The sequence below is a fragment of the Protopterus annectens genome, chromosome 17.part0 (genome assembly GCF_019279795.1).
Source record: "Protopterus annectens isolate FY-2018-M chromosome 17.part0, PAN1.0, whole genome shotgun sequence".
Taxonomy (NCBI): domain Eukaryota; kingdom Metazoa; phylum Chordata; order Ceratodontiformes; family Protopteridae; genus Protopterus; species Protopterus annectens.
In genome coordinates, this window is record NC_056751.1 from 498,935,240 (window position 1) to 498,956,271 (window position 21,032).

Genomic DNA, 21,032 nt, shown 5'->3' on the forward strand with positions numbered 1-21,032 from the left:
GACATTATGATTGTAGTAAAAGAATATATAAAGACATTATTTAAAGAGCAGAATTTAAAGATGTGGAAGGAATGGAAGGTATGCACATTTTCTGACAAGGACAATAAAGATTTGGAAAAAGAAATAATAAATGAATTAGATAGGGTATTGAAAATAGTGAATTTAGATTTGGCAATAGGACAGGATGGAAAAGAATACAGGATATATAAAAATATGACTGAAAAGCAAAAATGGTTTATGAAATTATTAAATGAATGCTTAAACAAAGGTTTTATGTATAAAGAATTATGTGGTAGTGTTATAAGATTTATATGAAAAAAAGGTGATAAGGGGATTTACAGAACTGGAGACCAACAGTATTAAATAACACAGTATAAATGTTTTATGACAATTTTACAAAAAATAGGTGGACGAAAAAGTGGGTAAAATTGTTAATGAATATGTATTTAGTATAATAGGTAAGAGGGCTAAAGTCAATAATAAATAAAAATGTTCAGGCAAGAGTAATGGTTGGCGATTTAAAATGCTAATATACCCAGGTGGCATGTATTAAATAAATATCATAGTATCATACAAGGCAGACTTCAAATAAAAATGATTCAATAAATATAAATTATATGTTTGCACATATTATTATACTTACTGTTCACATTTTAATTCATATACTGTCTGGACAGTTTTTTTTTTTTAATTTGTTTTGTTGTTCATTCATCAATTTTATATATGCTGTTTATGTTGCTATGTAAGTTGTTTCATATGTATATGAATATAATTATCTAATAATACATTATACCTTTTACTTTTAATATTATTAATTTATTAAGTTTCTTTTTTGTGGATATATAAATGTGTTTTTTGATGGAGAGGTTTTTTTGGTCTGATGGAAAAGCAAACTGTGAAAGTGCTTACCTCTGCACTAATAAATGACCATTTTTTTTTTATGTTTATGTGATTTTGATTTCCACATTGTTGTTTGTACCTTTTACTGCATTTGGGGGATTGATAATTAAAGTATAAATTGATTATTCTCATCATCATTTCATTTTATTATATATATATTAGAAAAATAAAAAGATTAATAATGTTTGCATTACAGCTAATGGTATAATATAGTGAAAGCAATGAATAGAGATGGAAGCAGCAAGTTATATTTTTAAACTTATTCAGACAATATTATTATTATTACAGAAATGGTCTAGGTATGACCACAGTGATAAAGCAGTTGTCAGAGATTATTCAGGTAATTGGATTTTCAATAAATAAAGATAAAAGTCAAGATTTAGGAGTTGAGAGAATGACTGGTGGAATTAAATTTAATAAGCATGAAATTACAGAAAAAACCAATTTCCAAAAGACTGTCATCAGGAGAGCTTGCAGATGACATTATATTAAAATAATAGAGCATCATCTTCATCCAGGTGACAGGTCTGCTGGAAAAGGAACCAGGTGCTCGCAAATAAAGGTAGTAACAGTTAAACTTATGCATCAGTGATAGAAAGTTGAAGAGGACACATACAAAGTAATACCCTGTCACACACATCAAAGTAACCATACATATTACTTAAAAATATATAACATAAAAAGTATATACATATATTCACACCCATATTTAAACAACCAATTATGTACAAATATAAATATAAATATAAATTGAATTAAATAAATGAAATGCAACTGGATTTGTGCTTGTACCTACATTTTGTATAATGAAAATGATGGGCTAGGGACATTTGGTAGGATTTAAAATTTTCAATAAGTTGGGAAATGAAAGTGAGCAGTTGGAGGCAATGATATTAAGTATAAGTGAGTGGAGGTAAGGACACTGCATAATAAAGGACTTTGGGGGATGTGTAATTCAGTAACACATTGTCCTGAATAACATTACAGAGATGTTTATGCTGTGTTTAAAATCAGCTATACTATGTTCAGTTGTAATTAATAATAATGGTTATCAAAAATGTTTTTATACATGTTATCTGTGCAGGGTGACATGTGAATTTTGAGATGTTCCCTGATTTTTATATGAAGGTTTTCATTGTATATTAGTAATTGAAATGAGTATTTAAGTGTGGATGGAAAGGATGTTTTTATTTTGTCGAAGACTTTGGTGAAAAGTGCTAAATTAACAGATATTTCTTCTCTGCATAGTTACCTTTGTTGTGGATAATGTTATAAGTAAAAAGGATATGTGAAACTTATGATAGATGATATTACCAAGGCATTTGATATAGTAGGTCAAATTGCTTTATGTGATGTCATGGAGAAGTATGGAATAGGTAACAGAATTAGTAGTGTGTATGTCAGCATATCAAAATAATAGAGAAATCTGCATGAGATATTGTAGAATATTATTTACATCATTAATAAATGAAATATAAGTGAAATAGCTTATAAAATGAAAGAGTCTAAATATTTGATGCAAAGAACAAACTACAAATGAGGGAAGTGCTTGCTTGTGTGAACTGATGTTAAAAGGAAATTAGAATGACCTTCGTTAAAGATAAAAGTAAGAATTTGGGTGATGTGGTGAAAAGTGTGTGTGTGTGTGTGTGTGTGTGTGTGTGTGTGTGTGTGTGTGTGAGTGTTTCAATGAATGAAGTGCCTTTGGTAGGTGTAACACTTGGGAAAAATGATATAGTTATGATGTAATGAGAGGATTTGATAAAAAGAAATGAAAGAAATATAACTTCTGTGGACGACATGTAGATTAGCATTAAGGACAAAGGATTATCTGGTGAATTCTGTATAAATGGGAAAAATATGTTTGGATGATCCCAAAAATTATGAAAAGGAAATTGTGCAGTAGATGAACAGTAGATGTTCCAGCGATCACAGCTGCAATAGCCACTCCCACCCTCTCACATCCCTTTTACTTTTTGTATGTTTTTATGCCAGGGTGTGGACATTTATTATTATTATTATTATTTTACTATCACTGTACTTCTCAAGGCTTTACCTTCACTCTCTCTGTTTACATGAAAGCTCTGAAGGGCATGGTATAAACATTTGACTTTTACTCAGGTCAGCTCAAGCTGACTACAGGTTGGCTGCGGGAAGGTGCCTTGAAGCTTTGAAAGCTGGCCAGCTGTACTGTCTTTGGCAGCAGATAACCTATACAGCTTAGGGTCCTATGAAAGTGATCATTCAAATATCCATTATTTTGTTTTATATTTGCGTAAGGTATTCAGACATGTTAGATTTTGAATGTTCAACATGATGCACTATTTCTTTAAGAAACTTCAGTAGCTTAATTTTATGAGAGGCAGATTACTTTTTTATATTTTATATTTTTAAGTCAGGCAGCAAAATTAACCAACATCCATTGTACTGCTCTTATATATATATATATATATATATATATAAAATGAGTAAGAGAGAGAGAGAAAAACATATTGTAATTATAAAAACAGTACAATCAGTATGTACATGTTCACCTAGCTGTTTTCAAATCATCTTATGGTGGAAGTATACAATGTGATGTTCAAAATATTTAACTGTGTACTGTACCACAAAACGATGCTTCGATTAAGAACAAAACACTTTTCTGAAAACCTTAAAGAAAAGTAGTGTATGCCCCCTATTTTTTTCATGTGATCAACAGACTAATCTGTACAATCACATTCATAGTAACTCATGTTGTGCCATCTATATTCAGCATTTGAAATGTAAAAGTGAGTATTATGGTGCCTTTGTTAATTTAATCACAAATTTAAAATGTTCAGAATAAAAAATACTTTAAGCAGTCAGACAAATCTTTAACAGAATCAGTGAGTTTGTCGTCAGAACTTCCCTGATAGAGTCACTACTAATGGTCCAATTGCAATATCACATAAATGTCTACTAGGAGATACAGGACTCTGGAACATAATCTGACTCTAGGCTGTCTGACCGATCTGCTCTGACTGTAGTAACAAAACAGCAAATGTTAGACCTCCTGACAATTGCACACGTATGCCCAGAATCAGTATTGTTTTGGATATATGAAAGTCAACATGCAACAAGCCGATGTAGTCCAGAAAACAAATGGAAATTTACAGGAAAATCCATTACCCTTTTTAGTTTCTGTACTTTCCTCTGTGTATAATTATCTGCACAGAAATTTATAAAAATATAAAAAGTTAATAATGCAGCCTGTCAGGCATTCCCTAATCAGAGCAGATACATTAACTATGCCATCAGCATCTAAAAAGGAAGAAGTTACTAAACATTTTAGTGAGATTTAAATCTTGAGGTCATAAAAGTATATTATACATGTTTATATTTCTGGATGTCTTTTTTCCAAAAATGTTTTATTGATTGACACAATTATGCATCTTAGTTTGTCATTACCATGTAGCAATAAATATGCAATATGGTTTTAGATTTTATAACATTCTTTAACTTTCACTCAAATTACTATCAAATCATTATTAGACCGAGGTAACATCATTATATTTATAACATGGTCACTTCCATTTCTTGCATATAAAATGTTCCCATGTCCTTTGATTCAATCAACTCCAGTTTAGCCATCTTTATACTCTCCAACCAGACATACACTGCCACCCTGCACTTGTGTTTCGCCTTAACTTGCATTTCCAGCTCACTAGCAACATTCAGTTACAATTTCAGATGTAGCATTCCTGCCTGCTATATCTGCAGCAATACTGCAAGATTAACACTTTTTCAACTACGGGATTATTAGCAGCATTCCTGTTTTCATATTCCCACAGAATAGGCTTTGCAACAGCTTCCCTATAACTCCATCTCTAATAATCTCTCCGAAACAGGCTTGATGGAAGCTAGTCTGTCTTGATGACAGCTTCCTGTGTCTGCATGTCTCAGACTCTCCATAAAGCCTGCTTAGTGGCAGCTTTTCCATTTCTTCATCTGTCTTGAATAGTCTCTCTCAAGCAGGCTTGGTGGCAGCTTCTTGTGTCTTCATCTCTAACACGTTTCCTAAAAAACAAAGCAACTACATGATATCCACCAAATTACTTTCACACTACAACTGTCCTCCTTACAAATACTTACCTTACCTATCTGGTCAATCAACATATACTACCCTCTGCACAATATTAAGCAACCACAATTGTGCAGTTACAGTCATGGTGTTAGTAAAGGAACATGTTTAGATGCTTATCAGTGTTAAGTTTGCAATGCTGAAAGACAAAGCTAGTTCAGTCATCCTTTCAGTACCCATATTATGCTAATTTGATGCCAGAAATGTTAGAGTCACAAACCTGGAATGGGGTCTGGCCATTGTTGTTCTTGATATCTTTACTACATCCTCGGTAGAGAAGGATTCGGGCACAGGCTTCCTATAAAACAAAATAAAGATACATATTTCATTACAAGCAAGAATAGATGACTTTACTTATGAAGTGCAGCATACAACACAAACAAAACATCTGGTGAAACTGCTTTAAGCAGAATAAACAACTCTCACAAAGATTGCTCTATCAACACTTCTGTTGTAACCATTCAACAGCATTATAACTGATATAGCTGAATATGTTTTAAAAACAGTATATTTGCTTTGTCGTAATATTTGTAAAGTAACACTATTTTCCTCTGTCCATTGCTCTTCTCTTCTTATAATACACTTTATATTAGGTCAAATTAGAAAAATGACTGCACATATTTCTGAGATGTGGTGTTTAGCACCTTTCCTATTGTTTCTGTGCCTGCATATTGTCTTATGTCAAGTTGGGTGGGTTTTGAGGCATGGGGCAATTTACTCTAACAACTTGCTGCTTTCAGGTTTTGCAAGCTTGAAGTGAAAAATGTTTGAAATGATGCTTCTGCACCTCAGTGTAAGAGTTTTTTTTTTACTTTGTTTGTTTGTTATAGGATATCTATGGACTTGACCAGTTCTGAATGTACATCTACAAAATAAAGAATACTTATGAACAAACGTTGCAATAATTAATGTTAGTGACGTTTTGCATTCAGCATACAATTCCATCATGTATTTTTATTGAAATTGTCTTAGCAGCAATTTAAAACTAACAAATATCATTTTAAGATATAAAAATTGTGAAATTTATTAATAAATCATATTGAAAATAAGAAGCATTTGAATGAATTCAGAATTCTAGAACCCATCTATTATTTATTTATTTATTTATTTATTTATTTTTTATTAGTTTATAATTGTTACTTTTCTTTACCAGAAACTAAATTAACAAAATAAAAAAGAAAATATTTCAGAACAAAATGCAAGGCCTTTTTAACTCATGAGGCGGGCTCCATAATTCCCTCCCTCAACTTCATTCGGCTCATTTAATAATCTTACTGAGACAAAGGAGACAGGCCCATTCATTCCCTTATAAAGTGAGAGCCTCATGCTCATTCATTCTCCAGCCAGCATCTCCATCTTTGTTTCCTCATTGAGAGGATGTGGACCAAAGGATGGAGCACTGTAGTTGTTTGTTGGAAGTGAATCTACTGAGGCAGTCCAGATGGTACAGCACAAGAGGAGACAGGCTGAGGGAAGACTGAAGGAATACACTATGGAATCTAGTTTGTAGTACAGATGGAAGTGGCTTTACTGTCTGTTCTGCCATCAGACAACTGCAAAGTAGTGTAACATTATTTGAGTTACAAGATTCATGACACTGCTTATGCTGGCAGTCTATCTGCTTTGTTTAAAAATCCATTGAGAAGCATCAAAGCTAACATTTCTGTTGTCCTGCAGAATTTCAGGTTTTAGGCAGAATCATTTATTTTATTGCTACTAGTACAACACCTAACAAGACTCAGTATTTTATATCAAAATCTGGTGACATGGAGAGAACAGTACTGCATAATAACCTATGCTGTTGGGTGATATCATATATTTCCTTAATTTGACTCATTTTCTGCTTCTAGCAGTTGTTTTGCATTTGATACTCATGGCTAAATCTCTTTTAGAACAAAAGTCTTTCTGTTACAGAAGAATAGCATATATGTATATATATATATATATATATATATATATATATATATATATATGTGTGTGTGTGTGTGTGTGTGTGTGTGTGTGCATTTTGTGTGAAGGGCTATTAGGACTAAATCAAACTATGCAGCATGGTTATCCATTAAAATAAAATCCTTCCTAGACAATGGGACAAAGCATGGCACACTTGGCAAAAAGATAAATCCCCAGAAACAAAACTAGCCTACCAACAACTTAGAAACCTAGCCAAGAAAAAAAATTAAACTTGACAAAATAAACCTCTATCACAACTCACAATTTAGACACCAAAATCACCCCAAAAAGTTCTGAGCCACTATCAATAAAATCCTCCACCCTTGCAATATCTCAATCCCAGACAATCAATCCCCTATTGAAACCCTATTCAGCAAATACTTTACAGAATCAATACTAGCTATCACTAATAACCCCTCCAAGTCTCACCAAGAGACCCCGAAACAGATCTCAAGTAACCACAGCAGCAACACCTTCTTCTTTCATCCAGTTAATGTTATAAGAAAACACCTACTTAAACTTAAACCTACCACCTTTGTAACTGATAAACTTCCCACAGAATTCCTAAAAATAGCAGTACAGGTCATTGCGTATCCAGTCTGTTTTTTAATAAACAGATCTATAACCGAACAACAAATCCCATCAATCTGGAAGATATCATCTCCCTACATAAAGGAGGAAGGTCAATTGAGCTATCCAACTTTAGACCCATCGCCATCCTGTCACATCTCTCTCAAATACTTGAAAGATGCATTCATACTCAAATCTTGTCCTATCTTCTCAGAAATAACCTCCTGTCCAAGTAGCAGCATGGATTTTGCCCCATCACAGCACCTCCACTGCTCTGCTATCCTTTACTAACACTAATAGGAATAATGGTCTCATTGTGTCCTCTCCCTTCCTTGACCTGTCAGAGGCTTATGACATGGTATCTCATATAAAACATCTAAACTCTCTAGCAGAATTTTATCTACATTACCCCACTGTTAACTGGTTTAAAACCTACCTTTCAGCATATCAGCAAGCAGTTCTGTGGCAAAACAATATATCCCCTCTACTACCCATAAATCTTGGTGTCCCTCAGGGATCCATCCTTGGCCAACTCCTATTTACACTCTTCACAAATAAATTATTTGCTGCCACTGGACAAGCCTCCCTTGTCCATAATGCATATGAATATAACCCAAGAAGCATTCTCAGAAGTTGAAAAATGTTTATCAGAATCACAACTCATTCTCAATCCAAACAAAACAAAACGTATGCTATTTTTCCCAGGCAAACCACCAAACCCTCCAACCCCTTTCTCCATATCATCTTCTAATCTCACCATCACCCCCACTGTACCCCACACATAACTCTTAGGGGTCACCATTGACTGCTCATTCAAATTTGACCTACACATTTCCCAGACCATCAAAAGAGCAAATAAAAAAACTCGGTAGTCTAAATCAAAATAAAAAGTATCTAACAAAAAATACTAAATCTACCCTCGCAACTCCTCATGTACTTTCCAGTCTTCTCTATACCTCACCCAGTTTTACTAATCAAAATAAGGGTGAGCTGACAAAACTGGAAAGCTGCTACAATAAAATAGCCAAATTTGCCACTGACTTCAACTTTAGAGAACAGCACTGCTCAGCACTGAGACACCTGAATTGGCTTGAACTACCCAACCAACTTAGTTATAACCAGCTTGTCACACTGCACAACCTATTACACCAAAGTGAAAAAGTCCCTGCTCTACAGGGTCTAGTGTAACCCTATAGCAGTGCTCGCCCTCTTCACTCAACTAATAAAGTTTTGTTAATTTCCAAAATTAATAACATGGCTGGCCAATTCCTCTATTCAGCTAGTATAACTAGGCAATTAAACTTCCTTCCTCCAGACATACGATCAATTACTGAAAAAGACAACTTTAAAAAGAATTGAAGTCTCACTTGCTTAAATGTAAACTATGCAACTGTCCATTTCCCCTTAGCAATCCTTACCACTCTTCCCACCTCACAGCTCTAATGCTACTCAGGTTCTCTGTCTATTCTTCCTTAATGCCTTAGCATTCCACTCAAACAACTCGAAGAAGATTTGTAGAAATTTATATATTCTCAATTTACTCTGCTGTCTGGTTCAGCCTTTATTGCTCGGCAGCATTTTTTGCGATCACTGTTTGTAGCCTATTGTTATACAATCTATATGTCTAATTATTTTCTAAATTACTGTATTTATGACTGATGGAATAATACTATATAGTCTGAATGTACTATGTAATACTTGCTTGTTAAATGTTTTGTAATTCTTGTGGAGCTTTTCTCCCCGGGCCTCCGCTGAAAAAGGATCTGTGTCCAGTCGGACTTTCCCGGTAAACAAATGTTAAATAAATAAATAAAATAAAATATGTACAGAGATGTATATAAAATGAAAAACACTACCTAAGTCTATCTATATGTATGCACATGTGTGTGTGTGTGTGTGTGTGTGTGTATAGATAGATAGACAGATATAGTTAGATACAGATATACACACACAGACACACATACATATATCATTAGGTAGATGAAGAAACAGCTGAAACTCCTACTTAAGACATAAAAAGGATGCAACAAAAGAAAAGATTTTCAAATATCTAACACTTTACTTGTTTTTTTTTTCTCAAAATAAGATCAATTTTGTCTTGTGAATTCCGCTGTGTATTCATCATTATCCAACAACAACAGGTGGTAAATAGCCAAATGATCCCAGATATCATATAGTCCAAGAAGCAAAAACAAAATTTCAGGATTCAACCATCAATAGCAGATTAATGTACAAGCTTTCGAGATAAACTTTTACTCATCCAGTATATATATATATATATATATATATATATATATATATATACACACACACACACACACACACACACACACACACAGTGCCAGCCTATCAACATATTAACAAGTTAAGCAATTACGCATAAAATTGGTTAAAGTAAAGCACAACTATTAGCTCTATAGATAAAATTGTTTGTATTTTAAAATGGGCTTGATACTATTAACTTTGTTCAGACCTGCTCTAAAAAAAGTATCCATTTATATTCTGCCCTTTCAGTTGCATTAATAATATCTACCTTTCTTGTTCTTAAAAATTCTCTGAAGTATCCTAAATCTAAAACTATGATCAACTTAAACAGTTACTATGTTATAAAGGTTTAAAGGTTAATGCCTAAGAAGTATGTGTAAAGGAAAATATGCACTACTCCATGCTATAAGTGTACATAGTGCAAGTTTATTAACACACATTCTGAATTTGTTCACGCTATAACGAATATGAGATTTGTATTTAACACATTTGGTACATGTGATACTGAAAATATTATATATTTGGCTAACTGTATAAAATGTCCAAGTTTTTATATATGAAAAACTAACTGTAAATTTAAAGAGAGAATTTCGTCACATTTATCTGAAATTCGTAGGAAAGTTGAAATGAATGCTCTGAGTCAGCATATTTTACAGCAAGGAGATGATCATAGTTTTAGATTTAGGATACTTCAGAGAATTTTTAAGAACAAGAAAGGTAGAGATATTATTAATGCAACTGAAAGGGCAGAATATAAATGGATACATTTTTTTAGAGCAGATGCACCACCAGGTCTGAACAAAGTTAATAGTATCAAGCCCATTTTAAAATACAAACAATTTTATGTGTAGAGCTACTAGTTATGCTTTACTTTAACAAATGTTATGCTTAATTGATTAATTTGTTAATAAGTTGATAGGCTGGCATATATGGCTGTATATATACTGGATGAGTATTTATTTGTTTTGTATTTGATAAAGAGTTTATCTCGAAAGCTTGTACATTAAACTACTCTTGATGGGTGAATCCTGAGATTTTGTTTTTGCTACTGTTCATCATTAAGCATACAAACTACCTGCCACACTTAAGAATGGTGTTTTGAGAAATGAAGCCAAACCTTTTTTCCTAGAGAATATTCCTTCTTCTAGTAAGTAAAACTTCATTACCAAATACTTATCAAACACCAGTATATAAGAGCTGTGTAGAACTTCATTTCATTCATTCATAGTCTATTTTCATGTCAGGACTTATAATGTTACATGTTACTTGTTACTTAAAAAAAAAACATTTTTAATTGCACAGCCCCTTTTAAAATCACAGCTAGAAGCAATTTGACAACAGACTGCAGACATTAGACTAAAATCAGGAATTCTGCAGAACTACAGAAATGTCAGCTTTGAAGCTTCATGAAATGGGCAGGTATTATACTTAATAGCATACAGAAAAGAGAAAAGCTTCAGTCTTTGTCAATCAAGTGTGAATAAAGACCCAAGCTCACATTTATTGGAATTTCACAACTTCCTTTCTTAACAAGGAGGTACAGAAAGTTCTAGCGAGGAGTTGAAACAACTGGGTCAAATTTAAGCTTACCCTTCATTTTATACAATTTCTATCATGCTATTTCATCTTCAATTCCTTCTTATTTTTGGCAAACTGCTGCACATCTGACTTGTTAGAAAAACAATGTCCACATAAAAGAAAACATAAAAAGGCAACATATACAATGAACTATAAAGATGGATATGTCTGCATCTTCTGGGTGAGGCCTGAAGTTTAGATAAAAAACAAATTGTGGTTCATTAAAAGAAATGTGCACACACCACACACTTGTATATTAAACTGCAGAAAGTCTTACACCCAGCTGTTTAGATGGCTATGTATTAGTTTCTGAAATGTAAATAAAGTAAGCTGGAATCAGATGATATGCAGTTTACATGCATATTTTATGCAGATCAGTCTATGCTTTTTCTAGGTATGCAGGCACTGAAAGAAAACTGCAGCTTAAATTTGCATAATTTCAGAATTGTGTTCAGGGTGGTAAGCTTTGAGTAAACACAGACTTTGTTTTTTTTTTCTTCATATTTTCTGATTTCATTACAATAACCTTTCCTAAAATCAGAAATAGTGGTCCATGAATGCACAGGCTTAAGGAAATATTCATGAAAACAGGAGTACGGGAGAGAGAAAGGGAAGGATTGTGCAGAAGACTAGGGCAGTGTACACCAGATACAGATAAAGAAAGCAGCAGATAATATGAGACAGGAACAGTAAACAATGGTCACTCTAAATTCAACAGCAGATCTTACAAAAGGTCTTCTAAAGCTTTATCTCTAATCTTGACTACTATCAGCTGTGAATAAGAGTGCCAAGTGCCTGAAAGACCTAGTGGTTGTAATTTACCTACCTTAAAACACATATAATATTATCACTGCCTATGTTTAGATTCAGTCATTAATTTTCGTATGCCCTTTGAGGTCACACAGAAGTGCAAACTTTACAGTGAAGAAATTGTCATATGTCAGATAACCAAACAGAGATGATTAGACATGTACTGACTTATGCACATACACACACATGTAATTTACAAGTTTGTAAAACCACCTACTGTCTATTCTAAAGATGGGGAAGATAAACAACGACCCCAGCAGGAATCCTTGGGCACTTAAGGAAGACCTGCATAGTGTATATGGAAAGTACACCAGTAGCCAAGAACCAAACAAGAGATCCAGGCACTGGGAATCATCAACACTAACCTCTTTTTCACAATGGGGCTACATAAGTTATCCAATTCCTGTTTCTTTTTTTTTTTTTTTTTTTATCAATAAATTAAATCTTTAAGTAGTATATTCATGCTTAAGGATGCACATCGTGTTTGGAACTTACAATGTCAATAAATAAGTATGCAGTCCAATGACTGCAAACATATATATATATATATATATATATATATATATATATATATATATATATTTTTTTCTTTTTTTTTGTCCATCAGACCTTATTCATCTATTCCAGACCCCAATGCTCCATGTCCATGCAGGAACTGCCAGCCATATTCCTACTTATTGTTGTGGCCAGTCATGAATGCTAAGGGCATCCTGAGGACTCCATTGTTTGTCCTTCCATCTGGGCCAGTTCTTTTATATACCCTATCTACTGCCTATCACTGACCCTGACACTCATTGACTACATCTGAGGGCACCTACCATCTTTGGACCATCCTTCCTCTTAGGGAGTATCATCAATGATGACACTCATGCCCATGATGGGCACACCCATCATTCTGTCACTCTGTCAGTTACCCAAGCCACTAATCGAACCTGGGTTGCTTGGGCTGTAGTCAGGGCTCTATCCCGCTACATCACTGAGCAGCCACTGCAGTCATGCATATATAATACATTTTAAGAAGGCCCATACCTCCTGCAGAAGGAATGATATATACTTTGCCATGCATTGTTTTTTGCATATTATTTATTGAACAAAAAGCATTGTCCTTGCTTTCTTGTCCAACTAATCCAACACTTTTTGGGCTAGCAATCACAGCAAAGCTGTAAGTTAGAACATAACAACAAATCAATTTATAGCTTGAACTTTATTCCTAGATATAAAGGCAATTTTCAGTATTAGCTTTAATCTTCTGATGTATTTGTTTCATTTGTTCATGTTTTATTCCTAAAACTTCAACTATTCCTATTTAAGCAAATCTTCCTTTTCAAGCACCTTTATATCCCATGCCTGCCCAAAGTTGATATTTTGTTGCTGCCACATATTTTCTGAGATAAAAGTTGAATTTGCACATTTATCAAGGCCAAATATCATTTTTATATCCTCTGAGAAAGTTTTAACCATTTGTAGCTATATTTTCTGATGCTTGTCTGATGAGCTATGCATTTTTAACTCATCCACAAACAGTACAGGATATTTTTTTTTATTTAACGAGGTCGGTTTCTTGAAGTTAAACTTCAGCCATAGACTGGTTTATAAAATAAAAAGCTTAACGGGCTTATTCAACAGTGGTGACAAAGAATCACCTGGAATATTCCTCAGTGCCATGTGGACATTGTCAGGTATACCAACTACCTCCTATCCCTCTGTACTTCTCCCATTAGGGCCGGGGCCAGTACAGATCTTAAGGGTATCCTGATGGTCTGGTCATCAACATCCACTTTTTTAAAACCATTTTTAACCTACTCCTTTGCCCAACCTTTAAAGCAGCTCAGCCACGTCTCTTCCACATCCCTCCACCAGACCACTCCTCCACTCTTAGTGAAATCCCCAGCTTCCACCAGGAATCATTACAGGAGAAACCCATAGAATGGTCCTCCAGCAAGGATCGTAATGCACATCCCTCCCTACTGCTCTGTCAGTCATTTGAGCCACTAACAGTGCTATGATGGCTGGGCCATAGTCATGGCTTTATTCCTCTATGCCACCACAGTAGCACTGTTTTTTTTTTTTCCTGCTAATGCTTTATCTGTTATTAATTTAGCTGAATAGTAGTATATTCTATTTATTTCTGGTGTATCACATGAATCTTGCTTACAAATCCCAGTTACTGTGTTCCACTGTTTCACCAGTCTTCTAATATTTTGGGATTTATTCACTTTCTGTGATCTCAGTCTTTCAACCATCTTAATATGTCTGTTTATTTATATTAAATCAAGCATGTCTTCCCTAAGAACATTATCTTTGTTCTATTTTCTGTTATTCCCTTGCTCTGCAACTCAAATTGAACTTTCATGTATGGTTCCTGCAGAAGGTTCCAGTATTTCACTATGAGGCATATCCTCAATAAAAGTGCCCTGCTCTATCTGTTCCACCCTCTCTAAGGGAATTGATATTTTTTTCTGTCCACTGAGCATTTTGTTTTTGCAATGTATTCCCCTTCATTTAATTATTATTTCTGTTTTTAAAATGTACCATGTCTGGATGTCTTTGTATATCTCTTCAGATTTATTTTGCATTTCAGTGGTTATACTGATTTTAAAACTTTCTTTTCTGCATAATTATTGCAACCCAATCAGAACACCTTTGTATTCCCAAGTTCAGCACTATGCATGGCAATATGGAACCTGAGCTTCCTAAGAGTTTTCTTAGTATATAAAACCTTATCAAGTAGCAAGAAATACTTTTTTTAGTTAGTGGAATTAACTCAGTTATGTTGATTTTTGAAATGAACCAACAATTTAATGATCTGAACTGACTCAAGGCCTGACTATTCAATTGCCAACACCAATCTGTATCTATCTACATATTTCTATCTATATGTGTGTATCTCTAGACATATAACATAAATACCACATTACTATAACATTGAACCACAAAACGTCAAGACCATAATATCAACAACACAGAACATTGAAAGTTTAGAACAACGAAACCACATAACACTTAAAATTTAAATCATCTCATCCCACAATATTGAATGTTACAACGCATGTAAGTAAACCCCCCTTCACCTCAAACATACCTAAACTTGCAAACACACTTGTTTCAATGTTTCCCCTATGGGGGGGGGGCTGCACCCCCCACACTCCCCACAAATGAAATACATCAACTCTGAGATCACACTACAGTAGAGAAAAGGTAAATTTCCAAATCCCCACTGTATCATGATCTCTATACGAAATGTCCATATAATATCTCAAACACATACCTGTATTTTCCTGAAAACACTTACATACTAACAAAATAAAAACCTCCTCCCGTACTCTCTTTTTCCGTCACTTTCCACAACACCATCATGATTTCTTTCAAACTAATAAATCAACCACTCACAATGTTTAACCATTATTTGATAAACTTTTACTACACAACCTCACAATTTCTCTTAAACCGCAAAATGTACAATATGCCAAGTGTGTTTTCTACAAGCTACTACTTCTTAATGTGATACTACTACAAGCTACTACTTCTTAATGTGATACTACAAAATTAACATTTTAAACCATAACCATTTAACATTTTTGAAGCTATATGACTCAGTGATTTAAATTTTCATTGTTATGTGATTTCAATGTTCTAACTTTTCATTGTTCTGCAGTTTCGACTTTATGGTCTCGATGTTTTGTGGTTCAACAAAATAGTAATTTGGCATTTTGAAGTAGATCCAGGTCAAGACTGCAGTCCTTGGCGAGGTCTTCCTTCTAACTTAACAGGAAAATATTTTTTTTCATATCTTTCTATGGTCCACCTTCACAACAGATCATGGCAGTGTCATCTCACAACAAGAGTCACTAATTTCAGACATGATTATGTTATTGCAATCTCTGATAATTACACCAGAGGCAGAAAAATGAGAGAAAAAAAAAACAACCTACCCTGATCTATTGAAACGATGAAAAGGAAGTAGCCTATATATCTTTGAATAATTAAGCTCAAAAAATATCTTCAACATTTACATAATACACCGACTTCTGGTTTTCAGTCCGTAGTGATAACACCAAGAGTTTTGTTACAGACAAGCTCAGTTCTACTCTCCCCTTACACCAGCATTCTATATAATTTAGGTCAAAGCTGTAGTCCTTGGCTAGGCCTTCTTTCTAACTTCAGAGGAGAATATTTTTTTGTCACGCAGAACTTTTTCAAGATAGTATCTTTCATTCAGACCTAACTGACATTGCAGTGTTCTTACCAAGAAAATCAGTACTAACTTTTCCCTTGAGACGAGTGTCCATAGTCCATAAATCCTAGAATCACTGACCTCCCCTTTTATCACTAAACAGCATGTACTGAAGCTGCTGAATAAGACCAGAAATATAGCCTTCATGTAACAATACTGGATGCTTAATAATTAATGTCAAGCCCATTCTTGCTGACTCAGTCTACAAACTGTTTAACTTAAGCTTAGCTACAGGTATTGTCCTTGAAGAGGGATGCACTGTAGTTGTAATGCCCTACATAACAGATAACTGATGCTGTGAATTATAGACTTAGCCTGAATGCCTCATTTGTAAGGCAATGGAATGTATTATAACTGATTTCATAAACTATGATATAAAAAACCTTGTTAGATGTGATTCTCAACAGTTTGGCTTTGTCAAGGTAAGAACTTGTCTATTAAATCTGGTTAACTTCTTCAATAGGGCCACTGGCAGTTGATAGTGGCCATTCAGTGCACATGGTGTAAGCAGAGCTGGTGAAGGTTTTCAACATCACACCTCATACCAAAATCATAAGTAAGAAACGATTTAAATACTGATCTTCATGTAATAATGCATAGAAAGTGGCTAAAAAACAGTGGCCACACAGTATGATTCACAGTCTCCTAATCAAAAAGTATGAAGGGGTGACCTGCAGTATCCTTCACTACTCAGGGTTGGGATCTCTCCTTTTTGGTATATACTCGCTGGTCTCCACGCAGACAGGCATGACTTCTGCTAAACAATTCTGTAGAAAATTGTAAACTAGGAGCTTTTGTTAAGTCTTTTTATTATACCCAAAACATGCAACAAGAAGTCTCCCTTATACAGTGTTTGGATACTGAAAATGGGCTAAAATTAAAAGGAAAAAAAAAACTGCAGTATATAACCCCTGCCCTCTGCATATTATATTATCAATACACCACTGCAAAGAGAAAATGTAGATATGGATCCTAGACCTTGGGTTGGCAACTCCCTAATATTGATTACTGTGTGTCAAAAATAATCAGGAAATTTTTCTACTTAGCACAAATAATCACAAAGGGAATGTCATTGCAATCTAAGGCGGTCATCATTCATTTATATTCAGCATTAATTAGGCCCATTCGGGATGCACCTCACTAAACATACCGAACAACTAGAAATGCCATTGAGGCTCATAACTAAGGGGATCATAGGCTTAAAGACCCTGACATACCAACATAGGCTAAAACTACTGTTCCTTTATTTGGTATCTTAAAGAATTTTGTGGGTAAACATATACCTAAACCCACCACACAGCCACTGGAGAATTGGTTGCCTTTGATTCCCTCTGTCTGTGCAAATCCTAGACTTCCATGAACACCAAAGACAGAGGCCACTTGCATCCTTCAAACAGAAACCGAATGACTGGATACCCAAAGATGGGACTTGTATATAGCAAGTCCGAGATTCTATTTCTCTGAATATTCCCTTTTCTCTGAAGTATGGCAATCTCCGAGTTGATATACATATATATATATATATATATATATATATATATATATATATGTTTTGTTGCAGGTGTGGGGACTTGCCTGTCACATGATGGGGTGCCCCCTGCAAAAGAAATTTTAAGAAGAAATGCGATATTCAAGATTTGCTGTTATCGAGGTTTTCAGTCCTCTTTTTTGTCTGTTTGGCTCTCGGCACTTCAAGTGCTGACATTTCAACAGGTAGCCAACTTTGAGATGTTATTCAGTTTTCTAAAATCATTAAAGCATCTTATATCTTCATAAGGTTTAGGAACTAGCACTAATAGACTCCTTTATTCACTCTGGTACTGTAATATTACTCTAAATGTTACTGTAATATTACTCTAAATGTGGTCATGTTTTGAACTTCTTCTTTACTAATTATTTCGGTGACTGCAGTTTTCTGCACAGCTGAAGTCTAAACTTCTCCCTGAGCATTGACTTTATGTTCCAACAGATTAGTTCTCACAGCCATTTCTGAGAATACATTTTCATTTCTTAATTGAGTATACTTCTAGCTGGACTTCAAATATTTCATCTCCCCCTTATAAATTTCTGTTTGCAAGCTAAGCATAGATCTTTCAAGTTATTTCTATGGGTTTAGTACAGGAATGTGATATATTTGCTCTAGTTTTCTCTTTCTTGGATATCTAACTTTGGAGTTAACAACATTTAGCTTTGAAATCACCTCAGAGGGACCTTGCTACTTAGCCAGAAATTTCGTCTCGGTGGAGGGTACTCAGAGCTGTAGCTGGCTTATTTGGTGTCTGGAGCCTCTCTCGAATCTGGCTTTTCTCAATGCTTGTTTGAAGTGAAAACAAAAAAAATCTCTGGTCTAGCACTCTTCCCTTCTCTTCTGATGAGAGGTTTGCTCAGAAATCCTCTATTGAAAAATGGTTTGCAATAGTTAATAATTGATATTAGTTATGTACAGAGTTCATCAGATGAGAGTACGGCTGATATAAATAGCATTCACCTCAACAAATTACTTTTACATGCATTGTCTTCTTATGCCTGACACGTGACTTATTTTAAGACATCTTTTTGTAATATAATTTGCTGCACAAACTTCCAGCTTGACATTACCAAACTCCCTTTTTGTATTAGTAATATAATATAGAAAACAGGACACATTTTCATATTGTTTCAAAATAAAAAATGTGTATTATTCTGCAGTGCATAAAATAACAACAAACAGCACAATTCATGAAAATACAGTATCGTTTTGATTTTCATATCATAAGAACACATTAACAATATGACTCCAAGGCATGTAAAGTTGTCCTCCTGAAAAAAAATGAAAAATGCACAGACTTCAATAGCAAAAAAACAGAATATACAATTACTAGTGGAATGTAGTAATGAGAGATCATAACTTTCTAACCAGATGAAATATGTGAGAATGGTGGCATAACACCAGTGGCAAAAAAAAAAAAATTGCAACTATGCAAAAATATAGGATTTGTACATACAATGTAATGGTAACTCAGTGGACAGACTTTCAAGGCTATAAATCTAGTCTGCAAATAGAGCAAACTTTAAGCAGAATACACCCAACAAAAATTATACACACTGCAAAATGAGAGACTATGCAATGATCAACTCTGAATCCAAATGGATTTGAATAAATCATATGTCAGTTGCCATAAGGCAGGACACAGAAAACAGTGGATTCTCATAAGCCTCTTGGGTAAAAAATGCATACAAGAATGCCATTCTCCCCTCAGTGATTTCAAAGCATCACTATACAATAACTCAGTATAGGGAAAGGCCACAGCAATGTAGTTCAATGTATTGTTGTCAAACAATATACACTGTCCCTATCCAGAACAATATTCACTTTATTGTGATAAGTCATCCTCTGGTAATCAATTGTGATGTGTGACTGTTTAAAGCAAAGAAATAAAAGCAGCAAGCAGAAATGCTTATTATTCTACAACATATAACGTCAGAAATATTTATTTTTCTGAAAATACAGTATTGCTTTTGCTTTCCATTTTGTAGAAACACAAAAATGACATGAGCCAGATATACGAGTTTCTTGAAATTAAAAATGCAAAACATATAGATCTGTTGTGAACTAACAACACAGAAAACAGCATGTGAACAGCTATAAAACGCTATTGATGGAAAGTTGCAGTGAAGGAGCATATGTGTACAACTCTATGAAATATTGCAGCATATTTCTCAGAATAATACCCCATGAAATGTGCGTATCTGATGATTCTGTGCTGAAATACATGTGCATAACCATACCTTATTGTATATGATTCTAAACGGTTAGGTGGAGGGGATATCTTCATTGGCAAAAAAAGACAAAATATGTAGGATTAGGATTTTTACTTCTAATGTAAAGACAACTCAGAAAAGAAGAATTCAAGCTCTTTACTGTAGTCTGCATACAGAACACTCCAATGGAACAGTGCATCAGTTATACATGGTCATAGTGACAAATGTATTCTTTTATTTTTAATTAATTTTCTTACTGCAGCTTTGACTGAAATCTAATAGTAAGACCAATATTCCTGTTTGTTTTTAATAAAGATAATAAGTCTGCTGTTACCCTGTGACAACTTTTACACATTAGTAAAGTTTTGTTATCCGGAGGTTTGAAATGCAGATTGTTCTTAAGGAATGGTTACAGTAGAATATAACTGTACTCACTTACTCAAAAATACTACTTTGCTTCACAGCGTGTCTAAATATGTGAAGCTCCCACTCTCCACCTAAATCTAAGAAATCATATCTGATGTGTCACACGCTAGCAACAAATCCTGAAGTCTGGGGATGATTTGCCTTTCTTTTACAGTACTGTAAACTCCCCACTGCTGACCTGTCACACTGATATGGCTCTCCATTTAGCACTGAACAGACTCATAATGAGTATTTTTGTTTCAAAAAGAAAATAGTTTAACAACCTGTAACAATGAGTGTTTTACAACAGTAAGAGACGGACTGCATTGAGAATGCCTAAGATGCATATCTCTGAAGTGCCCAACTGGCCACATTTATGTAAGGTCAACAAGGAAAACAGGAGGAAAGATGCTAAAAAATGCCAATAACCAAGCAAATACCACCAACAGGGAATCGCAGACACAATTCCAAGTAAAA

At 34.3% G+C, this 21,032-nt stretch overlaps 1 protein-coding gene across 1 annotated transcript in view; it reads right to left on the reverse strand.

Annotated features, from left to right (window-relative positions):
- Positions 1 to 21,032, reverse strand: part of SHANK1 (SH3 and multiple ankyrin repeat domains 1) — a 3,668,399-nt gene that overhangs the window by 2,289,904 nt on the left and 1,357,463 nt on the right. The window contains exon 8 of the mRNA XM_044059396.1: positions 5,223 to 5,300. Within this exon, the coding sequence (XP_043915331.1) occupies positions 5,223 to 5,300 (78 nt within the window). The remainder of the gene's footprint in view (positions 1 to 5,222; positions 5,301 to 21,032) is intronic.